The sequence below is a fragment of the Acanthaster planci genome, linkage group LG04 (genome assembly GCF_054643075.1).
Source record: "Acanthaster planci isolate LZ-2023a linkage group LG04, COTS_SCS, whole genome shotgun sequence".
Taxonomy (NCBI): Eukaryota; Metazoa; Echinodermata; class Asteroidea; order Valvatida; family Acanthasteridae; genus Acanthaster; species Acanthaster planci.
This window is the reverse complement of record NC_141780.1, coordinates 12,721,927-12,744,001: the sequence shown is the minus strand read 5'-3', so window position 1 is coordinate 12,744,001 and position 22,075 is coordinate 12,721,927. Positions and strand designations below refer to the sequence as shown.

Genomic DNA, 22,075 nt, shown 5'->3' with positions numbered 1-22,075 from the left:
ATCTTGCTTCGTATCTCTGTTTCGCAAACCTCTTTACAATCCTGAATGACACCAACTCACTACATTAAGCTATTGTACCTGCTGCGCAAGAGACTATTTTGAAGGACGATTGCTAATAATGTTGACCTCGTGACATATTTCCAGAGACAAGTCAATGGAATTGTGGCAAGGTTGAGAAATGGGCCGTGCTTTAGATTTTATGCGTACTGCAGCAGCATGCAGGTATTATATAAATGATATACCCGGTGGTGTTTTATTGCATAAAATCAGAGGGTTCGCAGAGGACCCACTAAGAGGAACGTCTTCATATGGCAGGGAGGATTAGATTTTTTGTTTCCGAGGAACACTAATTGAAAAGTATGCAGCTACCCCTGTCCTCTAAGCTTGACGGAGAGTGACCCCGCCCAAGTGGTAACATAACTGCACAGCGCACGTCATGCTTGAACTATCCACACAATTTCGCTCTATGGGGTCTGATCATTACGCTTGAACGACCGAAGTCTGAATTGGAATCGTCTTGAAGGTGAAGTGCGAAAGGTCGTGTACGTGCTGGACGAAACACTCCCTTTTGTTTTTAATATACATGTGCATTCAGTGCCCTTGCCGGATTTAGGTTCGCAAGATTTTTTTTCATTAAACGTTAAACTGATTCAGACCTGGCAAGTTTTCTTTCAAATGCAGTTTTTAGAAAAATATTTTCAAGCATTAATTATAGTATATTTCGAAACAAGCACAAGATTCTGTCTTTGGCCATGGCCCTATTTGTTTTTGGTTATCTAGTTTCAAAGAAGATCATTGACATGCATCTTTGTAGTTTCAAATGACGTTTGCCGTGTGGTTGACCTTCGGCTATTTCTAATGCCGCTGGAATTCCACAGAGCTTCCGTCGGATCCATGGGATACCCGTCAGACATTATTGACAGTAATATTTAAACCCCCGCATTCACAGACAACCAACTTCCACTCGGGTGTCAGGTCATGCCTACCGTGCACATACACACATCGGGCATAGCGTCCTTTACCACAAGCACTGACAGTGAACAGGTGGCATTATGTTGGCACGCCCCCCCAATTGGTATTCAGGATGTGGTACTTCGTTTTCTACTGCCTCTCTGGTCTGCGTGAGGCGTTTTCTGTTTCCTGTTTTTCCACCGCGTGACGCTTGACATGCTTGATGGCATTAACCAGGTCGCACTTTTTGAAATACAACATAATTTACCAAGGTGTTTAAATCTCAATTAATTAATTCTGGCAAAGACTCGTTTTCGGAATTTGCTTTTTGCTTATTTCAAACTGGGGGCCAATAAAAATAATGACACACAGAGAAAAGAAATGAACAAGTAAGCCATACTACGGTCTAAATTTCCTCATTGTTCTTATACAAGTAGGAAAGTATATTTTCCCAAGAAATGTCGACAGTGCATGGGAACAGGCCCAAACAAAGAAGTTAACTTCGTTTATCATCAAATTTTTAGCACCCCTCTGACCCAACAAAATTCACAGAACTGTATTAGCTGTGGAGTCTGCTGATCTGTTTCGATATGATTCTGTTACCACTTTTTAAAAATGTTTTTCCACCGTACTTTTTCAGACTAACTGCCAGTGCTTGTTCAAACAATCATTGTTGTCTAAAGGGGTAAAAAAGGTACAGATACCTTTTTTCGTCCCACTTGTTTCTTCTTGCATATTTCCCGAAATAATTTGTTCCCAAATAGAAAGATCCTTCAAAGTATATTCCTCCATGGTTTCCAGGACTACCACCTTTCACAGTCCTGTATCACTTCTGTTGAATTTTGTGAAACTCTTGCCACTTTAGTGAATTCAGTTTTCTTTCATTGGAATCACTTGTTCAAGAGAGATGCTAGTTCACATTTTTAACTTTATAAATGTGTTCATGCACTACACATACAAACATCCATATTCAATCATGTGTACGCACCATAGAGCTATATTAAATTACGTGTATAACATGATGTCATGTACATGTACATATACGAGTACAGTACATGTTGGCCTACAGTCTACATTGTATGTGTCATGTTCATGCACACGTGGTTGGGAAGTTCCACTAAACGGAACATAATCCGAAATGGGGCGTGGCAACCACCCTGTAGCATCGTGGGTCCTGAGTTCATACTGTTTCCATTGAAGCATTTTCAACCAATGACAATTTACTTCCGTTGTTTTCATTATTGACAGGTCGGGGTCGAAGGGCAAAATGAATACTAATGAGGATGTGGCCGCCGCCAAGGCTGCTGGCGACGAGTATGAACAGAAGCGCGATCACGACGCCGAGGAAGACGAAGAGATGGCCGAGAAGGAGAAAGATCTCGCTGACGACGCTCCCTGGAAGAGAATCCAGAAGAATACCTTCACCAGGTGGTGTAACGAGCACCTAAAATGCGCCAACAAACACATCGCAGATTTAGACTTCGATTTTAGCGATGGGATTCGGTTAATCGCGCTGTTGCAGGTGCTGTCCCAGAAAAAGGTGCCCAAGCACAACCCGAAGCCGACGTTTCGGTCGCAAAAGCTGGAGAATGTCTCCGTGGCGATGAAATTTATGGAAGATCAGAACATCAAGATTGTTAACATAGGTAAGTAGCCTAGGCCCCAAGACAACCCATGTCAAATTATATAATTGTTATCTTTTTCGAGAGAGATATTAAAAAGTGACGAAAATGTGGTGAAGTGAGATCAAATTGTGTGCTAAATTCGATATCTTTTAAATATTGTCTATGTGTACGCGCCAGACTATTTGCCATTGATGGGGTATATTATTCGTGGTGTGGTACCCAGAAACCCCATTATTTATGCTCATGAAACGTGCTTCCGAGAGTGTCTCTTTCCAAATTGAAATAAGTTCATACATGTATCCAGAGAAGCACACTGAAAATCATGTTTAGTGTGAAAACAAGACTTTTTTTATCTTTGAATTTTTAATTGGCCAGTGCCCAAACAAGAATAGGCCTAGGCCTATGTCATTATCAGTCTTTTGTGTTTGTCACCTGAAAAACCCAGATAACGAGGTTTTGGGGGACTATTTAATATCAATAAAACAGTAAGAATGAGACAGTATGTGCCAGTTCGGTGTTTGAACAGTGGATGAAAACTCAGAAGTCAGTTTTGAAAATTGAACTAAAAGGTCAAACTCAGCAGGTGCGAACTGAGGACCTTGTCTTAGCTTCATGAAAATTTGGGGAAATTTTGTTAGCTAAAGAAGCAGTAAGTTGACCTGATTTTGGTAGCACATCCAGTACGTACATGTACATGTATGGAGGGTGGTGCCTGGCATTTACGAAAGGGGAGTGATTGAAGTAAAACAGAACGTATGAGCAGGGCATATTTCAGTGAGTTCATTCTTAAATAGGTGAAAACAGCATAAAAAGGAAAAAGTGATGCACTGTGAAAGAGAGAAAATTTGAAATGGAAGGGGGCGTGTCAGTTGCTCCCCCGTGGAGACTGGATGTGTACTGTGTTTTATTTTTCTGCATAATGGGTCTTTTTCTGAACCCCCCCGTGGAACATGTACATCATGTGTCTGCTATGAGTCTGCACTGTGCATAACTTTGTTGGCATTTTTCAAGGTCTACATGTACATTAGTTGATACAATTGAACAGGCAGTTGTGGCTGTTAGCACAAATGTACATGTACAACACATGCATGTTCTGGGTACACATCAATGCCCTGTCTGAATTGAAGCCTTTGAGTGCAAGCCTTTTCAGTGCACCTGTATGCACATGGTATGGAGCACACATACATGTCACAAAGAAGTTCTTCGTCCAGAAAGGTTGCCATAGTAAACTACTGTTTACATCACATTGTGTACATTGTAATTAATTTTAACGTCCAGAAGATTATGTAGGGCATGTACATGTATGTGTACATATACAATGTACATACATATACATGTATGAAGTTCTCATCTCTGTTTGTGTGAAATGTACATGTAAAATGCGGGGGCACAAACCTTTAAATATTAGTTTTGCTTGACCGGTTTTCAGATTTTGCTCACTGTGAATGGTAGGTTATTATATTGTACATAAATCAGTCATTTGAGTGCCGAAGCAGCCTATCCAAAGACTTATCACGTGATGAGGGCTATAGTACAGGCTTTTCTTTCTGCCAGTTTCCAGCCTCAGAAGTTGAACAGTTATTGTTCAGGCTTTTGGGAATCCATTGAGATTAAATTCATGCCTGACTGGCAGTTAGACGGGATTTAAAAAGAAATCCTTTCAGTGGAATATATAAAACTCCCAACTTTCTTTTGCTGTTGTGTTCACTGAATTTGTGCAGCTGGCATGCAGTTTGAAGCAAGGTGTCAGAATATTCAGCAAACTAATTCAAGAAAGGCCATGTTGTATTCAGCAGGATTGGTAATCCATATATTGAAAAATAGATGTGAATACTGCAACCACGCTCTTGGGTTGTGCCTTAACCACATTACTACACTGTACATGTTTTTATAGTCAAACATTCGTCCAAGTCATTTGTATATTTGGTTGTTGATTCAACCCAAGCAACATAAAATAACAAGTAGAATAAAAACACAGAAATGTAAATACTCAAAATAAAAGAGATATAGACCTGGAAAAGAATACATTTACATGTACAATAAGCATTAAAACAATGACAGTGCAGGATGGGGAACCAGTAACAAATGAAAGAAATAATTCTAAACAAATACACTAAACAGAATTATACAAACAAAAAACTGGGTCGAGGAAAGCAAAAAGTACATGTACCGTCACCTGCAGGCATACCGGTACATGTATATACATGCATTCATTTAAATGTTTCAAGGACAAACACATGATGAAAATACCCAAAGTAAAAAAAAATAAATTACAGTGAATGAGAATAAGCCACCTTTGTTTTAGAGGAATTGAAGCTCATTCTGTTTTGTACAGACCATTCTTGGTATCAGCCTGGTTAAACCAACACTCGAAGTGAAGAGGTTAAAGTATCCAGCTTCATGATTATACATGTACATGTAATTAGCCTTTCCCAAGATATGAAACACATTCCAACTACATGTACATCATTGAATCAAGTTTCAAGTAAGTATTGCATAAATCACATACTTGTATTCAATCAAGTTGTGTACATGTACCCTAGATTAATGAGAGACTGGCTTGAATGACTTTGTTGCTGGCACATCACAGTTGGCCCGCTAACCTGAAATCTCATCACTAATCTCGTTCATTTTGAGTGAAGAAAGTGTCAGTTTGGAGCCAGTAAGGCCCTTGCTAAGCTCTGGCGTCTTCCCAAGTTGTTTTGTCGCTAAAAATGACCTCAGGTTTCCCTAGCACAGGAACCGGGCGATTTACTCCTGATTGCAGGGTCTTCCTCTGGGAGTGTCAAAACAAGAAGGCGTCTTCTACTTGAGAGGATGTTTGCTTCATCTTGCAGAGGAGTGTTTTTATTGAGAAAAAAAACTACTTCCTTTTTTTGTGCACAACTATAAAAAGGAAACTCTGTGTCAAATAGGGAGATGTTTACACCCTTGTGGAACTGCTTATTTTATGAACTTTCCCAGGTTCTTAAAAATCCACAGAGGAGTAGCCTTAAGTACAAACTTGCCGCCGTAGCGTTACTCTGCGTGGGAATCAGTGTTCCCTAAAAGTATAGACTCAGAACACGGGGCTCTTACACATTAGCAAATTTTGTTGGAGGACTCGATCATTTTTCTACGCGAAATACCTAGGGAAGTTAGGGACAGAAAACAAATAGGCATGAAACTGTATGAATGAAGCTTGAGACGTACAGTGTACTTACATGTATGTTACACTGTGAGAAGCAAAGGTAAGAACTTTTTGTGTCATGTTATTGGTAAGCCACAATTTTTCAGTAGTCCAAATGATACACTACATAGAACATGTACACATACCTGTACATGTGTACACTGTGTTTACAGCTACGTTATTGTGTACTTAACTATTAAATTAAGATAATGCAAAATGTCTAAATGATACATGTTGGCCAACATTGTACAAAGTTTACAATTTACCCTGTCAGTTGGGTGACATATTTCTTACAATTCTCTGAAAAGTCTGTAATTGGTTTCCAAAGCACTGCCGCTCTGACTTTGAGAGTGGGCGTTCAGCCTAGTCTTCCATTGGTTGACATCTGACCTGCTACTGTGCTCTGGAAGGTCAGACATGAATGTGTGGTTAATGTCTGTCACATTCTGGACTAGCCTTTTGCCTTGTTCAGTGTGGATTTGGGAGGCATGAGTGGGTTCAGTTGGGGACCCGTACCCGACAGATTTTAAACTAACTGGATGATGGATCATTTGGGAGGTGGTTTGAAATGGTTAGCGAATGACAAATTCAATCAAATACATTGTAGGTGTGTGGACTGCATGCCACAAATAAACCAAAATAATGTTCCAAAAAACAACATATCAGCTCTTTGGTAAACAGTACCAAAGTTATTTCCTACCTGAAGGTAAACTTACATGTACTATACCTGCTCAAAAAAAGTGTACCATGGGTACGGTACACGGACAGTAAATTCATAATTTGTAATGTTAATTTGGCAAACTTTTATATGAACTACATGTACAGTGGAACACCGCTATAACAAACACGACGGGATCAACGCTAAATGTTCGGTACAGCGGTTGTTTGGTATAGCGAAATTAATTGTTGAACATTTCGTTGCCATGTTGAATAGCACCCTCTCTTGTCTAACCTAAGTGCACCCTCTTGTGATACTATGATTTGCTGTTTTTCATTTTTTTTGCCGTTTGAGGTTTCTAGAAATGTATCTGTTAATTATTTTTGTTTTTTATTAAATCTTGAGTTACAAAATTGATATTAGTTTATCCTAAAATTCGTGAAGCTGCCGCTCAGGATCGATCTCTGATACATGCTGTGGTGAATCTCGGTTGATTTGCAACTGCATAATGTTCGGTAGGTTTTGTGCACAAAATATTGGGAGCCAAGGACGATGTTCGGTACAGCTGAATGTTTGGTATAGCGATGTTCCACTGTACTAGTACATGAAAGAACATAAATAAGGCTCCTGAATACAAGTTCTTGCATTTATAAATATAGTTTTCCAAAACAGTTTCGAATGAATTTGAAATACCCGCATGTAGAGAGAGCAAGGTACATGTACAGGTACGTGTAGACCTGTGCTCATTGAATTTATCATTTATTCCACTGCTAGTTCATTCACTGCAAATGTCAGAAAAGCGCATCTGCATTAACCATGAATGTACATGCACATTAGGCCAAAGGACATATAGGGTGTGCTTAACTGTCACCACTGTTCACACCCCCATTGTTAATAGTGGCCCACTTGTTACCATTACTTACAGTTGGTGATTAATGACCAGGGAATGGCCAATTTACCAGGGTCATGAACTGCACAAGGTCAGCCCTGCCTTGTTATGAATGGCCATGGAAGGCTAGTGCTTGTCATCAGCTGATATAACCAGGGATGTTTTTTTGGTTTAAGGTCACTTTAAAGTGTATCTACAGGTATTTTTTTTCTTCAAAATTCAACTGTTGATTAAATCTTACACGACAATTAGCTTATAGGGGACAAAATTGCCAATTGATAAATCAAAACTTTATTTGCAAATGGAATGATTTATTAGTGAGAAAATCATCAGAAACTTGGAAGCCTCATGATGATTGGAACTTTGAGACAGACCCTTTGTGTAGGTCTACATGTACGTACATTACATGCACAGGTATTGTGTGAAACATGTTCACATATGTACTGTCTATGCTGTCCTGCATGTAAAGTTTTGTTATCACACTGTGCGTGTGTGGCACAAGGGCACAAGAAAAGTTAGCAGTATAATGTGCATACCAGCATGCATTGCTAACGTTACAATGTACATACATTTGTATTTTAATTACAGTTTGCTAAAGCTCTCAAAAATAGTCATGTTTTCTGTTTCCTAACCTACCTTTTGACAACGCAACCATAATTTTGTTGGGGAGGTGGGAGAACTGGTAGAAAGATATGTAAATTAAGAAATATATTAAAATATTGTAGTTTGAATGAGGTGCAAAAAAGGTTTGATGGACTGTGTGTACAGGTATGCTTGCAACTTGAATCCTTTAGGGTGTTGTTCATTTCCTGTGAATTTGAAACATGTGCTACCTCTCTTTGCTTTAACTCAGCTGCACACAGAATCAGTACATGTACAAGTTCAACGGCCTATCCACATTAAATGTACATGTACCTTACCCTGTTTTCAGATGCCATGAAATTTCGGCCTTTGTTTAATGAACAATCATTCTCTGTTTATTGTGTTTGGGCTTTTTTGCCATACAGAAGCAATGTGCAATATAGCCATGTACCCAACTAAAAAAACTTGGTAAATAGTGGCCTTACTAGTAGTAGTATGCTGGTCATGTACTTGTACATGTAATATTCCCACCTCCTGTCACTGTTGGATGTGCTGTGGCAGTATAGGTATAACACTTTCACAATTCAGGGATATGAAATCAGTATTTTGGGTGTGAACTGGTTCATATTAAGACTGGTTGGATCCGCAGGGGCCTAGAGAATTATCAAGGTTCCCTCACCAATCGTAAAGTCAGTCCCCGCCCCCAACCAGATAATTATGATTGTCACCTGATAGGTGACAGAAGATACTTTGAGCTGGTTGTGAAAGTTGCTGGGCAATAATAATGGTATTAATCAGCCCCAGCAGGTGGGCATGGAATGACTTATGGCTCAGTCTTGGATTGTGAGAGCACCTTATTGGAAAATGATATGCCAGTGTGCATCTTAAAGTGGTAGTAGGAGGAATGGCTTGTGCCCTCTAAACCCGCTGTTGCTAAAGAAAATAGATTTCACTCTACTAACAGGGTACATGGTACCGGTACATTTATGTTGGACCCGATCAACCGATTAGCACAGTGACATGAATGTGTTGCACTGTCAGTCAATCTTTTATGAAATCGTCAATTTTACATACATGTACGTGTATTTCCCTTTTGTTTGAAACAGTCATTCACATCTGTGAACTAGAAAGAAAAAGCTATTGCTAGAAGGTGGAATTATTGACAATTTGTACTGCAAGATTGAGCAATCACACAGATCATATCATGCTCAACATGTGCATGCAAGGCCAGACATGTACATGGACGGCACAAAAACTTCCTTTGCAGTATACCAGTACATTGTACATGTGGCTTTTGAATGGATCTGTAGTCATTTCTACCCTATTCTTGTTCGTCTTCTTTGCACAGTAGTTTTTCTCGACTCGAAGAAAAATTTCAGATGATCCACATACATGTATGTTTTAAGTTTCATGTATGAATGTGTAGAAGTAAAGACCATGTTTGCCCATGTGCATCTTACACCACTGCTGTATTTAAATGAGTAGGATAAATCTCACGTTAATGTCGTCTACCACAGGAGATAGCGTGCCACGCCTTTTTATTCACCAAACTACATACATTGTATATACGTGTATGGTAGGCCTGTTGAACACAGTTTACTTGTAGTATATGGTACATCATGTGGGTTATTCAGTGCATTGCCTAATTTACTTTCCATTCAACTGCACATTCCTCTCTGGAAGCTCAGAAGTGTAGCCTTTGATCTTAGTAGAACAAGACGTTGAATACAACGCTGTGAATAGTCCTGACCCTCCATTCAAACCGCTTTCTGCAATAAGCAGCCTTTAAGTACACAACACACATGAAGGCATGCACAATATGTACATGTACAGGCTAGGTGCATGTGCACTACTGTACAACAGAAGTGGTGGTTTTGCTCCATTAGATGGCTTGGGTTGGGTTGGGTTGCTTTTTGGGGCAACTGTGTTATGAAGAAGTACAAATATTACAGTACATTTGCCTTCAGAAAAATACACATTCTCCTTAGGTTACAAGTTCCCTTACAATGTCAGGTTTGTGTAAAGAATTGAAGTTGAAAGGAAAGATCAGTTACATGTAGCATTGTTGTAAAAAACTATGTTACTTGTATTATTTGTATACAGGCTACACAAGTTTTGCTATCATGTGAGCTACCATATGTCTAAGGGAAAATGTCAGTTTGTGAATTTTCAGGCAGTCGGGAGATGACAGTAGACTAGTGTCTGAGTGCCCCCCAAAATGGTGTGGTGTCAAGAAAAAAAATTTAAGCATACATCTGCAAACAGGGTAGCCTGAAGAAGCATTCCAGAATTCCAGAATAACACATCTAGAAAAGTCATGATCAATAAATGTCTGAGATGATATACTAGTACATCATACATGTACATGTACTATTATTGTAGTCTAAGCATGTTCTTGGTTTACCCTGTAAAAGATCCTTTACAAACTAAATAAATGTAAGTCGACCTCATGGAAAACCCACATCTGATGACACACCCACCTTCACCATTCAGTGGGAGGCATTCCTCTGTACACTGCCATAGATCTGTTTACCACAAAAGAACAGTCAGTAAGCATGCTGACTTTGTGTGTAAGTATTCAGTTCCAAAGAAAAGAAAATACCCTCAATTGTTGTCCCCCCCCCACTTCCTGAGTATTTACCAGCCGATGAAGGACTTGAATTGTAGTTTCCCATAATCAGTGTTCCCCACAGCCTAAAATTATAACCAGGCCGCACATGTGAGCGTGGAGTGCAAAGCCATTACGGCATGGGGTCCAAGGCCTGCTCAAGGGCGCCAGGAAATTTTGGATTCTAGATGCTCTGTGGTGCAATCTGAGGTATTTCCAGGGCACTTCCTTCAGACTCAAGTTTTTTTAGGGAGTCAGGTTGGCAAGGTAGTTCTTCCTTGCCTTCCATGTCTGTCCCGGGTTCGATTCCCGGCCCGGTCCACATGTGGATTGGGTTTTCAGTCCCTACCTGACTCCGTGGGTTTTACCCAGACTATTCCTCTGGGGTTTTCCTCCCACCTCTAAAACTGTAACTGCTTCCTACTGTCTCATCTTTACTGATGTTGGTGAATGTGGGTCGTTTGGCAGCTGCCTGAGGCGCCCTTGTATGTCATCGGCTCAACAATGTTTAAATGTCTTCATTGTACAGTGCATTTGAACATATCTATATAAAATTTGCGCTTTCTAAATGAATAAATTATTATTATCATTTGCACGTGTTGAAATGAAGGCAAGATTATTATCGGGAGATCATCAATTAGTTGATTTGTTTCTGGGGCATTTCTTTTTTTACTGATCGGAAATCACCATCAAGCAAATGGTTTATTACATGTACCTTTTTCCTACCTCCATGCATGTGCGTATGTACATGTACGTGGATTCAGGGCGAGTGGATAATGTATGTCATGTATAGGCCCTTCCCTAATTCCAGATCTAAAAAATAACTCCATGGTCAGATTCCAGCGACAAAATCCATAGACAGTGCAAAGTGCTTCTCTGTTGTGCTGAATAATGATGGCAAATTCATCCTGCTAGTTCTATAAAGTGTGGTAAACTTCTGTGCATTAAGATAAACTGTGATGGTGGAGAATACAGAAAATCCAATAGAAGAAAAAGCAGGACTGTGAGAATTTTGGCAGGGCGGCAAAACTTTAGAGGGGCTGTCTTAACTTTTGGCAGGGCAGCTTGCCCTGCTAAAACCCTTTGTAGAAAACACTGCATAATTGAGAGTTTTTTTTTTATAGTACGGTCTATTATGTACCGGTAGGTTGAAGGAAGGCTTTTCAGGAATGTCACTGAAAAATTGAGGTCACATTTACCCATAACATTTTTTTAGGGCAGGAGTTGGTTAGCTTGGCTGTACTGCAGACCTGCCAACCTGCCATACTTCTTCCTCTGGAAGATTATAGACAATAGATTAAAAGGCATTAAAAATGCTCATCTATTACCATGATTACATATTTTGGGTAACAAATTTTAAGTGAACCCCTGGAACCTTTTGTTGGTGCGCAATTTCAGATCAGCCAAATAAATTCCGTCAAAACATGTAAGAACTGTGTTGTACAGGTACTACCCGCAATTATGCACCATGCATGGCTTAAACAGCTGAATGTTTAGGCACTGGCAAAATGTACCACCAAAGCCACGGCAATTCATGCAGCACATTACACTGTACCTACTGTATAATTTAATCAGAATTTTATGAAAATCAAATTTGCTGTCTGCGCTATAGTGTAATGTTCAGAGGAGAGCAAGCCTGGTTCTAGGGCTAACACAGAATGTGCATAATCTACACATGATCAGACAGAAAATCTTCTGATCTCCTTAGTCATATTTATCCAAGACATCATGCACTGGTATATATCTCAAATTAAAAATAGGGTTTTGAAGATCATCAATGCACATATACATGTATACATAGTGCTATCCTGATTTATGCCAGTTCGTGCATGGTTCCTGTACTTTCGCTTGCATTTTTATATATTGTCATGAATATCAGTACTGAAAATACACATTGATCTGCAAAATGTATCTTGAATTTCTAGTTTTGGATGACATGTACATGTATTTCAGCAGCCATTTTCTACGATTCTAATGTTTGAATAATGTGACTCACACGTTGTCTACTGACACTCAAAGAATGTTAAGAGTAACACCTGAATGCAGCAAAATTAGTGACTTTCCACTGAAAATATCGGCTGTATTGTCGCTTTGAGGCTGATAGTGTACATGTTCACATACACCAAAATGTACCAGTACTGAACGAGTATATGTAAAGGAATACATTTTGTGAGGAAAATCCGTATGTTTGAGTTTGATGTTTTCATTGAACTTTTTCTGCCGTGGGCATGCAGAAACTTATTATGATGTTCTTTCGTGTCAATCTGCTGCACATTCCGGCATGGGCTTTTTTTTTATCGTAACAGAACATTTATTCGCTGTGTTACGACAAGCTGATTTCATTGCTTGCTCTGCGCGAATCATGATGAACTCGACAAAATCTGACCAAGAAATGACAAAATCACACAAATGTGGCCAACTCTGCCACAAATAAGATGTACACATACATGATATGTGCATAGCTTTATCTGGGCACGCTTTACTGTGTGTGCGCGGTGTACTGCTGTACAGTATGCATGGAGACTGGGAACCCATGCAACCATTTTCGCATGCTCGCTATTGATATCTGTGTAGCAGTAGTCTGGTTCATAGGTTTGGTGTGGTCGCAATCAATCTATATTGCACGGGAACTGTGCCCATTGGATTTTTTCCCCCCCTGCTAAAATACCATGGCTGCACGGAAATCTTCTTTGACCTTTTTGGCCTGTTAGTTTAACATCGCGTTGTTGTTGACAGGGAAGTCACTAGTTTACCGTGTATTCCCATTTGATTCAATTTTGTAATTCTCCAGGAAAGTCACGTTAAGTTAACCAAAAAAAGTCCAGTGGGAATACGGCTTAAGTGTTGCTTTTTTATTGCCTTTGTGTGGGACAATCTGGTTTTAATGGGGACCTTCAAAAAACTGTATGTAAGTAAACATCTTTACTTTTATATGTATCCATAGACATGAGCAATCCTGAAATGTTCACCAATTTTCATTGGCCAGACATCCGGTTGCTAAATCCTAGGGGTAAACTGTGATTGGTACTGGAATGAATGTAAAGGCATAGTGCAGATTTCAAGAGGGCAATCAAACAGGTTATAAATACACGTCATACAAATTTCCCTTGTGCTTGTGTGACTGTGAATCAGCAACAGTAAGAGCAAATGGCATTTTTATACAACATTTAGTATGGTGTTGCTGAATGTACAGTACATGTAATAAATGATGACTGCATATAAAATGACTTGGTGCCACACCTTATTGACAGTATTGTAGATGTACTTTTAGTTGCACTTGCACTTGACTTCCCTGTGTGTAAATTTGTTTGTGTTGGAGGGAGGGGGCAACTCTGATGGAATTTAAGGATCAGCATTACAAATTGCTCTTGAAGGTGAATTAGACAGTAAAGTGAATAGAAAAGTCCATTAGTTTCAGGCATAAAAGGATGCATTTACAAACTGTGAACATGTAAAGATTAAATTTATTTTCTGATGTTTTGCCAATGTGAGTTTACATCTGTACACGCATTTGTTCTTACTTATTGTCCTATTTTATTGTCACTTTTTTACCTACCATATTTCTGAACTGTATATGCACATGTATGTACTGAATACTGATACATGTACGTGTAAGTAGGTCAAGCATACATGTACCACTGAACTTAATATAATGTGTGAATGTGTACATGTACTTGTGTATTTACACATGCAGGCCACAAATTGTCTGACTTATACAATAATATGTTGTTATCATTCAAGTATCACACCGCTTTTCTGACCGTACTGTCAACCTTCTTTTCTGTACCGTACCCGTATATTTTCCATTTTTGGATCATTTTCCACAACTTTGAGTGGAATGTAATACATCATTTGTAATTAAACAAGTTACATGTTGGGTTGCTGGAATGTAGAATATACCAGTACATTTACATGTACATGTACATCGATATGCGGTACATGTACAGTAGTGTAGGAGTTTATTGTACAGTAAAAAGCAGAAGAGTCCTGCACATACATGTACATGTACTGGTACCTGGTAATGATTCCTTTTATGCTTAATAAGTGCAATCTGTCAGTCAATGCGTCCATTACCAAGGTTTCCATTTATCAAAGTAGTAAGTGTGGAGCATCATTGATTTTTAATTACTGACATGGCATCGTATTCAGTGACTGACAGCTTTAACTGATAGTAGTTTGCCATTGACTGCATCCTGCATGTTTACACAGGGTCCAAAGATCCCCTTTTTGGGGCGGGGACTGCTAATCGGTTGAAGTAAAGTGAACATGCAGTTTATAGAGAGACCATAAACTTAAACTGTTGGCTGTGTCCTTGATTAGTAACTCTATCAAGGCCTACATGTACTGGTATGTGTAATGCAGAAGAGGCACTTTTTCTTAAGGTTGTAGGTGCTTCTAATGTAATTACACTTGTCCAATAAACTGCCACATATCAAGTAATTAATGCCAGGGAATGTGTAGTTTGGAGTCCTGTCAGTTTCAAGTGTTGGTCATTTCAAATAGGAATCAACTTTAAAAAGTTGATTGCTTTGTCAAACTGGTGATGACAGTTGACACGCATAGGGATTAAAATATTCTGTATCTTCCAAATCACTTCAAAGCTCCAGCATGCAATTTTACTGTTTTTCTATGTCACCATTATACTTTGTTGTAATCAGCCACCATAAATAATTGGTCCATTGCTAGATGGAAGCCTCAGCATATGACTGTGCCAAGTTTAGAACTCTGTCTTTCTCATACCAGTCATTTTACAATGTATAGCCCTTTCAGTAATCTTGGTCCAAGATGTTTTTGCTTGACACTTGTTACATGTACATGTACATGTTCATGCACAGAGTTTCACACCCTCAAAATTAAATCAATACTGGTCCAGTAATGTTATTGTTTTGTTAAGAACCAAGAGAATTGATACTGTACTTATGGAGAAATGCAAGCTACTGCAAAACCAACTAAATAAGTATTCTAAAAAGATTTAAAAGCCACAAAAGGTGCTGGAACCAAGGCTACCCATTTGTTGTCCTGGTGGTGTCTCAGTTTTCTTACAGGCTCAAAGAACGAGCCATTGGTTAATATACATTGTTTGTCTGGGCAGCGCAGTGCTTGCATGTTTGCTCCCGGAAGATTCTCAGCAAGAATGCTCAGAGGCTGAGGGTTAGTATGTACATGTACCGGTACATGTATTATTGCACAGAAATGCTATATAAATTACTCGTACATTTAAATACATGGAGGAGGACGTATATGAGGTGAATCTTTAATCTAGTGCATAATGCGGTTAATGCGCAGAATTGCAATTTAATACAAGCTTTGAAAAGGAACAAGTCTAGCTTATTTAGTCAGTATTGAAATTTTGCTGAAATTCCTGTTCCTGTGTATTAAATTTAATCTAGGCTTTTCTGGATGCTGTGAATTAGAAGCGTATTGCCGGTATGTTTTCAGCTATGAAACAGTGACAGTGGAGCACTTCATTATTTCTGCTTAATTAATGTCTGGGTATGAAGCTCATAGTGGTGGACTTCAATGTCGCCCTCACTCTGTTTTTGAAGGTGTTGCATTCAATGCCTTTGCGGGCATGCAGCTGCAATGCCTAGATGGTTGCTACATGTATGCAGAAAATGCTGCAGCCATGTTTGGAATGTTGGCATCGGACCAATCACCGCTAAGCTTTCATGAGGGCAAGTGGAAAACCAAAGAAATATAAGGGCTTGGATTCCCTCTCGGTGGTGCAGTTGGAAACTGCGAAGCCCACAACACTGTGGGATCACTGCTCACTTGTTAACTGAATATTCAATTGTATGTACATGTACAGTGTACTTTATATTATGTATTTTATTCTGGTCTGCATTGTGTAACAGCAGAAAACTACATTCATGTGGACCTTAATTATCATCCCACTCCACAATCACTGGTACCCATTCCATTGTTGACTGTCTCTGAAACAGTAAAAACCATTTTCTTCATCACAGAGTATTTTTTTGTTGACAGATAATAACACAATGAGAGGAATCTGCGTATCAACTGAAATGTCTATGAATGATCCTAAATGTTGCTCATTTATCAGAGTCGGGCAGTTTAGCCAAGGTTGTGTTAAAAAATCATGTACTTTTTTAAATTTCAAATTGGGGATGTTGTTTAAGTTCCGACATTGCATAAAAAAGGGATGATTTTCCACAGGGATAATTGCTGATAATTCCTCACCCAGTCACTTAAAATCTTCACGTACGTGTAGGGCCTACAAGTTTGTACTCTGCATTGATTGAGTTGTAAGTTTGGTCTCACAACCGTAGCTTCACTAACATTCCCAAATCCTCCAATTTCAATATAATTTTGCATGAACTCTAGGGAGTTAGGGTTTTAAAGAAACGCCGAATTCCATGTGTACATGTACAATGTACATACATATACCGGTATATTACAGAAAATAGTATCTACATGTACAGTATGCCCAAGCCTGGCTGTGGCAATATTGCTAGGCTAGTTTGAAGTTCACAATTTTGTTACTGTCTTGCATGCATGTACGTGTTCCAGTATGTACATGTCGTAGCGTTAAAGTGTTCTTTTTGAAAGTGTTAATTTCCTGTCATGACAGAATAGCTAAACTCCCAGTTTCTTTAGGCTTGCTCTCCGATCAAGCAGAATCTGTCCACTGTTGGATTTTGTTAGGATGAGCGGAGCAGAGTTTGGAAGTACCGGTACCTGTCCATATGAGTACACTGTTCATGTACCTACAAACTTTTCCTGCTTTGGATGAAATGGATTAGACCATTGAGACGTGGACATGTACTTGAAATCTCCAAAGTTCAACTTTCAAATAACAGATTGGGGAATTTTCAAAAGTCTATCCTCACCAACTTTGTCTTTACAATTGAAGAAGGACACTGGTGTGCACGTGCATGATGTAACCCAAGCAGTGATCTGATGTTTCTCACTTCCCTCCTTGATCACCTCACCAGGGAAGTTCAGATACGGGGGTGGGTTCTGATAACAAGCGGTGACCTCACCGGTAGAAACAGGGCCGTCATGCAAACCTGGGAAAGGGGTTATCACCTAGGTGTGTCGTGAGTAGATCCAAAATGAAAAACAGTCCCGAGTTCTCACAGATTGTTCAGTTGCATAGCGTGTGGGGAATGAGCATTTTATTTTCATGTACTGGCTTATGAGCAGAAGTTGTCAGATTTATTTGCTCAAATGTTTCATCCTCCTCTTCAGCATTCTGCACAAATGAATTGATCTTCAGAACGGATTGAAATTGTTGGCCTACATGTACATGTACCTGTAGTTAGAGGGTTTGTTTCTTTTAGATTGTTTTATTTGAACTTCCATGACTCTACCAGTATCAGTACATAAATATGTAAGTTGTCAAGAAGCTCCCCAGTCACTTACAATGTAAGTCACACTACCGGTTTGTGCACAGTGCACTGTACATTGAACATTGAGAGATATCTGGCAAAACCATGAAAACCTGAAGGTGTTATCACTCAGTATCATATGGTGTGCATGACAGTCATCGCCAGAATAGGCAGAAAATTATTACATGTCCATGTATGGTGATGAAAGATTAAAAACAGATTTTAGTTTCTTTAAATCCCAGTTTTTACCTCACGCATAAACTTGTTTAAACAGTGAATATTAAAAGTCTGTACATGTTCTCATTTTTAGTGCACACATATAAAGGCAAATGTATTTGTTATGTAGGCTCATTAATATAGACTTTATTTTGAAGATTAAAATGCACGGTTCTCACATGTACAGGTACATTTCCTGCATCCCTTAATAATCTACACTCTCATGAAAATAAGTTATATGTTGTGAATCTGTCAATGGTATGCAGTGCATTGTTACCCTATGTTGGCCTGTTTGATATAGCATGAGATGGAATACAGAAGAGATAATGCGAATGGATAAAAATACTTCATGATTGATGTGTTTTGGGATTAGTGTTGAAAATTCTAGATTTTCTGGGGGTATGGACCTCACACCAAACTGGGAATAAATCTAGAATTTACATGTACATCCTGAAACTCAAAAGACTAACTTGTTGCATGAGAGCAGCTTGAGACTTTGGGCATGTACATGTACACGCCACGCCACGACCGCCTGAACTTTTTGTCAGATTGTTGGGATAGGATGGCCTATTGCCCTCTGTGTGGGCCCCTTGAATTTGTTTGTCTGGTTTGACAATGTGGATGGGGTCCATACATAAATGGCTTTCATCAGTAGGCTGTTGATCTGGTTCATGGGGCTTACATGTACATGTACGTGTACACAATGCTGGCCCCATGAAATCTACCGTATACGTAAAGATTTCTATCACTTTTCCAAACTCCTTCTGAAGCATGTGTGCATTGTGAAAGTTTTATTTGGAACAAATAACATGAAACTTGAATAATGGTCTTTTCTGCTGACCTACATGTACTCATACATGTACACGTATTGCATGGAATCCATGGGTACACACAATTTTTCAATATTCATTGGGGGAAAGTCTAGAGGAACATGATGCTTTTTGCATGAGCAAGTAAAATGATAGATTACTTTGTGTTCCTGGAGATAGGCAATCCTTCAAAGTGGCATCATGATCTTTAAAGCAGCCACACCTCCAAACAGAAGATGTGAATTCATCCTCCTGATGTGTGGTACCGGTGCATGTAGGTCTTCATGGCTTGAGTGCGTACAAACTTGCATTAACGTACATGTACATAAGGTGTGGCCAGATGTGATTCTGGGGAAGCAGGAAGTTGTCGTGCCTGGGATCTGCTGGAGGTTGGGCCAGAAGCCATTTACAGGGAAGGTTTATCACACTTCAGTGTTACAATGAAGACCCCATCAACCCAGCTTTGTATATACCTGGCTGCCTTAGGCTTGACTTTTCCCGTGAACTTTGTTCTGTAAACGTGTTGGTATGTCACCTAGGGAACATTAAATGCATAATTAGAGTGAGTGACGTGTTTATGTAGGGTGCAAAGGACAAGCAGCAGTTTTTATGCTTACCATGTGTGCACACCATAGGAACACCGTGACCATGAGCCAGGAAGCATTGATAATTTTCTGAACTTACTTGTGTTTTGTTTAACACTCAAATTATGCACTTGTGTTCCTTTGTGTACATACATGCATAGACCAGAGAATAGAGTTGAGCTTTGTATGAGCTTTGTGTGGACTAAGCCAGGTCCTCACAAAGCTTAGTCCCTCTCTGACAAAAAGTTGTTTTAAGGGCAGTTTGGGGGTAGTTTTTGCACACATAAATGAAGAGTAATTGTCAAGGAAACCCTAAACAAATACAGCTCAAAGATAGTGTCCCCAGTGTTAGAAAAATGTGTGTTTTGTTTACTGCATGAAAACAAAAAAATTTCCCATGCTGGATACATGTACCGATTCATTAGAGATGTGTGTTTATGGTGCCGGTATACATGTATAGATCTGCGTGTATGTATCGTACATGAATGTGTACAATACATAGATCTACACTATACATGTAGATGGTGGGCTCTGACCAACTGACCAGATCTCCACTTGAGTTTCATTTGAATTTGAAAAAAGCTATCAGCTCTTGATTCTGGTTGATCTCTGAGGTTGACTTACTGATAATGATGGCAATACCTTGGAGAAACCATAGCCAGTTTCTAGTGTGTGCTATTTGTTTAGGGACCTGTTTCAATACTCTGAAGTGACTTGGGCGACTCCATAGGCCTGTGCCGGTAGATATCCTCGTTTTGTCGAGTTGCATTTGCACACTTCAATAATGGTGCACATGTTGCAACATGACCTTTCTGGAGAATTTTTTGCTTTTCATGAGGCAGTCAAAAAGCCTTTGTGCAAATTTTGGTCAACTTGACATGGGAGCTCTGTGTGCCTCTGGGCTTGCCTCATTTATTGTGATGAAATTAAGAAGCCATACCAGAAAAAAACTCACTTGCCTGATGTGTATTGGAGCGTCATCATCATTTCACCATTGGAGTATCATTCACAAAGTTGCATGTGCAACTTTAAACCATTCTTGTGCCATTTATCCAAATAAAGAATTCAATGTTGCATGGCTGATCTACATACAGGTACAATTAGCCTACATATGCCCCTGATTCACTGGGTGGAATTCCAATGTCTAACCACAGTAACCTCACTATGCTGGACATTATGACAAAACTCCCAATTTATGTATAAAAAAAAGTTGCAGATGGCGTACTATCTTAGAACACTGGCCGGTATATGACAGTGTGAACATTATGGATTTTATACCATAAAAGCGGGAATGCAAAAAGAATGTTGTTGGGCCACAAATGACCATATGGCTGTGCAGTATATCATCTGTCACCAACAAAATTAATCATACTAGTAGTCGAGTCTACATGTAATGGACATGTACCTGCATAAAGGGAAACTTTATAGAGGGTTGATGGGAATTTCTGTTTGGGACACATCTGTCAGTTCTTTGCTGAAATGACTCAGTGTATGTCTCATTCCCTTAGACACATTTTTGTTGTGTCGTGAAATGTATAGTTTGTAGAGACTGTGACTGCATGGACAGAATGCTTGAATCCTCAAAGGCATGGGTCATAGGTTGGAATGCTACCAGTAACTTATCAGATCAGGTTTTTCTGTTCCATGCAAAAATGTGGATTTGGGTGAATTGTTCAGAAAAAGTGGGAGCTGAACACATCAACATAAGCACTTTTTTTTTAGAACGGGAAATAGCTGTATCTGAAGAATATAGAGCAACATTTTAGGCCATGCAAAAAGTTCATGGAGTATATACCGGCATGTCAAACCAGTCACAGTAACAGATGACTGGATGGCAGGTCCCACATTGTTTGTGATAAAGCACAGTGTATCTGTTAAAGAAAAAAAAGAAGAAACATGTTGGTCTCTGGGTCCCGCTTCATAAGTGACCAATCAGTTTAGATTGTGGAAATTCATCTACATGTAGTTGAATAACATATGTACAGTACCAGTACAGCACATAATGTACCAGCACCTGTAGATCATGGATACTCGTAGGTGCTGATGCCAGTTTTTAAATAAATGAAAAAAGGAAGAAAGGAAGATGTCCAATTTTTAATGGTTTTATGTATGGTACCTTATACGAAGAGTCTCTGCTTAATGTATACCAGCAAATTCTGTGGTGACAAATGCAAAAATCTGTGCGAAGTGTAGGGATTGTGTTCAGGCTCTGTGTAAAACTGCACTTTTCACTTCTTTCTGAAGTGTTACATTGTTTTCCACCTCTCTCTCATTCTGTCCCCCTCCACCTTGCAGACAGTACAGATGTAGTTGATGGCAAACGCAAACTGATCCTGGGTCTGATATGGCTCCTCATCCTGCACTATTCCATCTCCATGCCCATGTGGGAGGATGAAGGGGAGTTTAACGAGGATGCCCCCAGGCAGAGACCCCCAACGGCCAAGGAGAAGCTGCTGGGCTGGATCCAGAACAAGGTCCCCGAACTTCCTATTAAGAACTTCACTAAGGACTGGAATGATGGCCGGGCCATTGGCGCCCTTGTTGATGCCTGTGCACCAGGTTTGTTGACCAAGATTACATTTTGACCGGAAGTTACTTGTGGGGGGAGGCATAATTGTATTTTTAGGGGTCAAAA

At 39.5% G+C, this 22,075-nt stretch overlaps 1 protein-coding gene across 9 annotated transcripts in view; it reads left to right on the top strand.

Annotated features, from left to right (window-relative positions):
* Positions 1-22,075, top strand: part of LOC110984900 (filamin-A-like) — a 107,646-nt gene that overhangs the window by 19,188 nt on the left and 66,383 nt on the right. For all 9 annotated transcript variants that reach the window (XM_087136268.1, XM_087136267.1, XM_087136269.1 and 6 more), the window contains exons 2-3: positions 2,200-2,597; positions 21,736-21,999. In XM_087136268.1, coding sequence (XP_086992394.1) covers positions 2,200-2,597; positions 21,736-21,999 — 662 coding nt within the window. The remainder of the gene's footprint in view (positions 1-2,199; positions 2,598-21,735; positions 22,000-22,075) is intronic.